The sequence below is a fragment of the Pleuronectes platessa genome, chromosome 2 (genome assembly GCF_947347685.1).
Source record: "Pleuronectes platessa chromosome 2, fPlePla1.1, whole genome shotgun sequence".
Classification (NCBI taxonomy): Eukaryota; Metazoa; Chordata; class Actinopteri; order Pleuronectiformes; family Pleuronectidae; genus Pleuronectes; species Pleuronectes platessa.
The window spans coordinates 14,534,832-14,541,481 of NC_070627.1; the positions used below are offsets into that span (position 1 = coordinate 14,534,832).

The window sequence follows — 6,650 nt, forward strand, 5'->3', positions numbered from 1 at the left end:
AGGATAGCGTTTCAGGTTTTACTCCGAGCAGTAATGGATACCTTGTGCCTATCGTCCACCAGGACGAGGGGGCAGAGACACATTGACTGAGGTTTTTGATTGAGCAGTCTACACAGGGAGATTGTCTCCTTCCACTCAATACTTACAATATAAATGCTATTATACCGTCTATGGTTTAGACCAGTGGTCACCAACCAAAAAGGTCTCTCACTGTTTCGTCTAGACTCTACTGAACAGTGAAGAACCTTTTACTCTCAAAGGCCATTTCAACTTATATAACATCCCTCGATTGAATTGCTTCACTGTGGGTAGACGTCTAATGTCAGATGATTGGGAGGATGATGATGATGATGATGATGATGATGATGATGATGATGATGATGATGATGCCAGATTGATTTCTTTACCTTCAGTTATTAAGTGCAACTAAAGTTATTAATATGATTTAAATTAAATGCAACTGTATGGAGAAGCGCAAGTATAACAAGTATCATATTAACAATAAGAACACCTGAAAGAGTTACTTAGTTGTACAAGAAAGGTGTGACAGGAAGTTTACTGGGAAAATCTATAGTTTTACACAGTAAGTATTTCATTCTCAGTTGTTATCGATTGTACAGTCACTTAAAACACACAATGTCATCTCTAGTATTGTGATGATACAATGTTTTTGATGTTTTATTAGTTGATATTGTTTTGTATACTCTTGTATATAGATGCACTCTATATATACATCATCATACCGTTTTTATAACCAGATGTATATTTACATAGTATATATGAACATGTAGGTTAATTAATTAAAAAGTCAAGGGAATAACTACAAGAGAAAAACATGTGCTCACAAAATGCATGAAAATAATGTTTGAAAAATATATATAGTGTTTTATAAGGGTTGATTATATTAAATATTTTGAATTGGAATCTTAAAAGCCTACTGCGACTTAAGTTCTCATTTAAATGTGTGTAAGTAAAAATTGCAATATATCCATCTGAAATGCTGTGATATCTTCAAAGAGAAATATTCCTCCTCTGTGTATGAGACGCGACTGGATATACTATTAGTGTCCTCAGTTCAAAGTGTAGCCTAAAAAGTTCACAAGAACGATATTTAAATCCAACTCTGTTTAACTTTACTACATACTAATACAATATTAAGATTCCACTGATCTAGATCCCAATTTTCCTGTCCTGATCACTTCCTGTTGTTGCATCGTGCCACCTTCAATGAGTGTCGCTTTTCAGGTGAACTGTGGTGCTGCTGGTTTGAACTTTGACCTCACAGCTGAGCCGCTCCTATCTTTCCTTATTGGCGAGCGTGGTGGCGCTACGTGTGATTGACACCCCGCACAGCAAATCAGCTTCTTGTGTAGGCACGGAGGCGGGACTTCCCGTACAGTAGCTGCAAGAGATCCATCATGGCGCTGACGCTGCTCGCCTGAGAGTTACAGTGCGAAACCCCGGAGAATCCAGCTAGTTCAGGTCGCTTCCATTCACCGAGGGCACAATAACGCAGATTCACCGTCTGAAGCTGCTGGAGATGAAGGGGAAGGAGCGGTCGCCAGTTAAGAAACGCTCCCGGGCGCTGGACGACAGCAGAGACCGAGGAGGGAGCCACCCGAGCGGCAAGAAGAGCGGCGCCCTGTCGACGGTCGGTAGCAACAACAGCAACGGCTCCATACACAGCGCTGCCTCCTCCAGGAGAAGTTTACACGGAGAGAAAAGAGACGCGAGGGACCCGGACGGACACAACTCCTCCGGCAGGAGCGGCAGCGGCTACGACTACCGAGTTATCCCGGGGAACAAGCCGCACGTTGGCGCTGACATCGCCGCGGAAGTAGCCAGATCCTCCGCCTCATCACGCTGCGAGCCGCGGCCTCCGTCGAACCCGGAAAGTGAGTACAAAACTCTGAAAATCAGCGAACTGGGCTCCCAGCTGAACGACGAGGAGATCGAGGACGGGCTGTTTCACGAGTTTACGAAGTTTGGGGACGTGAGTGTTAAGATGAGCCGAGAGAACGACGAGCGGGTGGCGCTGGTGAACTTCAGGAGGCCCGAGGACGCCCGGGCGGCCAAACACGCCCGCGGCAAACTGGTGCTGTACGACCGGCCCCTGAAGATAGAGACTGTGTACATGAACCGACGGAGGAGCCGCTCCCCTGTTTCAAAAGACAGTTTCCCCGCAGGACACAGGCACCTCCACTCCCAGAGACCGCTGTCCCCCACTGGTATGGGCTTCAGAGACTACCGGTTACAGCAGCTGGCTCTAGGCCGTCTCCCTGCTCCTCCACCTCCTCCTCCTGTTCCTCCACCACCTCACCTCAGAGAGCTGGAGAGAGAGAGAGACTTTCCTGTGTACGAGGCCAGGAGCCGACCGCCCTTCGTCCCTGAAGGGGCTGTTTTCCGTGAAAAGGACCCGATGACCCCTGAGGATGACCAGAGGGCAAACAGGACGTTGTTTCTGGGCAACCTGGACGTCAGCGTGACAGAGAGTGACCTGAGGCGGGCGTTCGACAGGTTCGGCGTGATAACAGAGGTGGACATAAAGCGGGCGGTGAGAGGCCAGAGCAACACCTATGGGTTCATGAAGTTTGAGAACCTGGACATGGCTCACCGTGCCAAAGTAGCAATGTCAGGGAAAGTGGTTGGCCACAACCCCATAAAAATTGGCTATGGTAAGCCCACGCCCACTACCAGGCTGTGGGTGGGGGGTCTTGGACCCTGGGTTCCTCTCGCTGCTCTGGCCAAGGAGTTTGACCGTTTTGGCACCATCAGGACCATAGACTACAGGAAAGGTGAGGTGTGGGCTTACATCCAGTACGAAAGCCTGGACGCTGCTCAGGCTGCATGTACTCACATGAGGGGCTTCCCTCTCGGCGGCCCTGACAGGAGACTCAGGGTGGACTTTGCAGAAACAGAAGTCCGCTATCAGCAGCAACAGTTTATGCAGCTTCCTCTGCCGCACTATGATTTAGTTTCTGAGCCCTTTGTCCACCGTCTCACTGACCCGGTGAGAGTGAGAGACAGGTCCCCTCCACATCCCGCCCGCTTCAGAGACAGAGATCCGTATGCCACAGCTGAGTGGTCGGGCCTGGCTGTCCACGACAGGATGCGAGGACCAGCCTTCGATCCAGTGGACCGTCTGGAGAGGCGTTCACGGGAGCCCTGGACAATAGAGCAAGAACGAGAGCTGCAAAGCAGAGATCTGGGCCGCAAAAGGAGACCTATGAACGATGGCTGGTGGTTGGAACCTTCACCTGATGGCTGCGACTTTGGTCTGCGTCGGCATGGCAACTCACTAGAACAAAGCCCAGAAGGGAGCAACCGAGATGGGGTGCGCCACGGTGACCCAGAACGCCTGCCTCGCCCTGGCAGACCCTCCCCTGTTAGAGAGAGGCAGAACACTCAGGACACCGGCTGTGGAGACAAGAGAAGGAGAACACTGAGCCCAACTGAGCCGGGCTCATTCTTGGATAAAGACCACAAACGCAGAGCTAGTGACTCAGCCAAGAGCCCATTAAAGAAGGAGGTTCGCTCAGATCAACCCTCCTCTTCCTCAAAGACCAAGGGGATGGCTGAAGGACAGAAGCTGAGCCAGGTCTGGCAGGGTGTCCTCCTGCTGAAGAACAGCAGCTTCCCCACATCACTGCACCTGTTGGAGGGCGACATCGCAGTGGCTACCAGTCTTCTAGTGGACGGCTCCACCCGGGGTCAAGTGTCCCAGCTGAAGATCAGCCAGCGCCTGCGCCTGGACCAACCCAAGCTTGAGGAGGTCTCTCGTCGAATCCAGGCCACCAGCTCCAGCGGATACTCCATCCTCCTGGCCATGCCCGGAAAGGACGGAGGGGTCCAGGATGCCAGCAACCCCAACGAGAGACCACTGAAGAACCTGGTGTCCTACCTGACGCAGAAGGAGGCGGCCGGCATAATCAGCCTCCCTGTGGGGGGCAGCTGTGACAAGGACCACGGAGGAGTCCTTCATGCTTTCCCCCCATGTGAGTTCACACGGCAGTTCATGGATGCCTCTGCCAAAGCTTTTGCCAAATCAGAGGATGACTACATGGTGATGGTCATAATCAGAGGAGCTTCATGAAAGAAAAAAATGTATGAATATGTCTTTTCACACTCATGAACTGTTACACCGTGAGTTGGAAAAACAGGGAAATGACAGAGCAGAATAAGAGGAAATGACAGGGCTCAGATTTTTATGTTCTCTATCCTGCAGAGTGGCCTGTTTCTCATCCTGAAAGCTACTGAACAGGTCTTGACAAATTGATAGGTTTGATTATATAATACAGGTGACATGTTGCCTTCTGCTCCTAAATTACCATATAAATGTACATTACTTGAAGGGTACTCTGCTGAAAGAGCAAGCTACAGTTCTGTGAATCATTACTATACGTGAATCATAACTATATGTTGCCTTATTCCATTCAAAAAGAGTTTTCTTATATAGTTTCATGAATTGCCTGAAAAAAATATTTAAACTCCAAAACAACATTCAGATTTCATTTGATCTTTACTCAGCTTAGATTTATTCTTTCCCGTTTTTACAAAGATTTTTTGCAGTTGGGCTTCAAAATAATTCAACTAATGTAAGTAAGCATTTCCTCTAGCTTTACCCATTGCTCAACAATAACTTTTTGCTGACAAAGTAAGAATCTATTTCGTCATTTCATTATGAGAGTTTGCTGTTATTGTCACGTCTGGTAACTTCTGCTTAAAGCTACAGAAAATATGTAAAAGTCTTTACAGTTTTATAAGGTTTATAGTTTAAAATGCAGTTATGTCAGTGCGCCTCTCTGAGCCACATCTGGAGGTTATGTGACAGTACGAGATGAAATGAATTTAGTATTTGCCGTCTGTTTTTCACAGTGTTCACTGAACATCCATGTGTATGGTGAGGACACAAGCAAAATGAGCCTGTACATTGTAATGCAGCCCAGCACATTCCTCCAACTAAAAACTAGAATATCGCTCGGAAGAGCACAAACCTCCGCCAAGGCCCAACAGTGCAGTTAAATCAAGCTGGACCTAATTGCTAACACTCATAGATCATCAGTTCCCTGAATATTCCAGTTTTTTCCCCATCCATGTAGATCTGTCTATTATTCTCTGGTAAATTGGTGGAAAAAAACCCAACTATACATTGCAAATTAAAAGAAGGTAATGGAAAAACATCCCCGGGATCTGCCCCTTTGTTCAGATCTGCACCAATATTTAATGTGCTCTCTATTGGCTCCAGTCCCAACCTTCAATCAAGTTTCGTGTAAATCTGTTCAGTAGTTTGTGCTTTATTCCTACAAACAAATAGACAGGGGACAGGAAAACATCAGATCCTAGAAGATGAAAATTGTGTTTTTGTAAACCTTGTTCAATTTTTTTTTTAGAACCGCAGACTTCTCAGCTCTGTACATATTGACATCATGGTTTAGTCTTGTTTTTTTGGTCTGCATCAGCCACCACGTATATTTATAATTGATTATTTGGTTTATAAACCATATGTTGTCTTCAGAGTGATGCTCTTTTTCACTGTTTTTTTAACTCTTTATCATGGCAGTAGAAGAAAAGCAGGAAATATTCACATAGGAGAAACTCAAACCATCAAGAGGTTTTAATTTATAATTTCAGCAATATTATAAGAGTGGACAAAACTTGCCAAAGTCTAAAGAAAATGTAATATTACCAGCTCTACTGGGCTAATACATACCGTTAGTCCCTCAATCTGAAATGCATTGTAACTCAGGGTTCCTTTTACTTGTGTCCTCTCCCTTTGTCAGTGTTGTCCTATCAGCATCGCACTCAATATGGTTGAACAGTTATTGTTTGATTGAATTCTACACTTGTTCTCTTGTTAAAAAAAAACCCTATTACATTATAATCCACTGATTACACCAGTTACCCCAACAAAGCATGTACTGTTAAAAAGAGAGGATGTAACCTATAAATGAAGAGTTATATGTATTCCATGCACATTTCTAATAGCCGGTCCAAAGTCGATATGTTGAAAATACTTCCAAGCTATCAGTGAACTTTCACCTTCCTCTGAAAGGACTGTGAATGATCAGTTTTTTGTGTTTTGATTTGAGTACTGTGTTTCAAATGGAGAAAAAGAAATGATTTGTGCTGTATACTCAGGATATCTGGAGAGACATGGAGAACATCAATGCTCATGGGCCTAAGAAGTATACGTAACTGTCAGGAAAAAAGAAACGCAAAGTGCATCACGCACTTGATAGATTTTTGTCTCAATAAATTCACCTTTTCGTGGGAAACACACGTGCCTCGGAAGACAGCTTTTGTGACCCTTTTCTGTTCTTGGAATTGTCTATCAAACTCAAAAGGCTTAATCACTTTGACAGCGGGATCCTGGAGAGGAAGTGTGAAAATCAAGTGACGGCAGCCTCTCAATTCTTTGTTTTCATATTCATCATTTGTTGAATGACCTTTGTGAAGAGGTTTTCGTGTGAAATTTGGCCGTACTAGAATCCTCTATGTCCGTACGTCTGCGGAGGCAAAGATCAAGTCGCTGCATCTCTGCAGATAATGTGGCTTTTTCCTCAGTCACCTGGCCTGAGGTGTGGCTGAGAACAGCACTCGCCAAGTTCTGACAAAATCCCAGAGGTCGTCTCCACCAGGCAGCCTCTCAG

The 6,650-nt window shown here is 45.9% G+C and overlaps 1 protein-coding gene across 1 annotated transcript; it reads left to right on the plus strand.

Annotated features, from left to right (window-relative positions):
* Window positions 1–1,408: 1,408 nt before the first annotated feature.
* Window positions 1,409–6,277, plus strand: LOC128456077 (RNA-binding protein 15). The gene has a single exon (XM_053440125.1). The coding sequence runs from the start codon at window positions 1,541–1,543 to the stop codon at window positions 4,091–4,093; it is 2,553 nt and encodes an 850-aa protein (XP_053296100.1). The 5' UTR covers window positions 1,409–1,540; the 3' UTR covers window positions 4,094–6,277.
* The last annotated feature ends 373 nt before the right edge of the window (window positions 6,278–6,650 follow it).

Excerpts from the sequence above, each read along its gene's own strand:
- LOC128456077 (XM_053440125.1), top strand. The coding sequence starts at position 1,541 with ATGAAGGGGAAGGAGCGGTCGCCAGTTAAGAAACGCTCCCGGGCGCTG.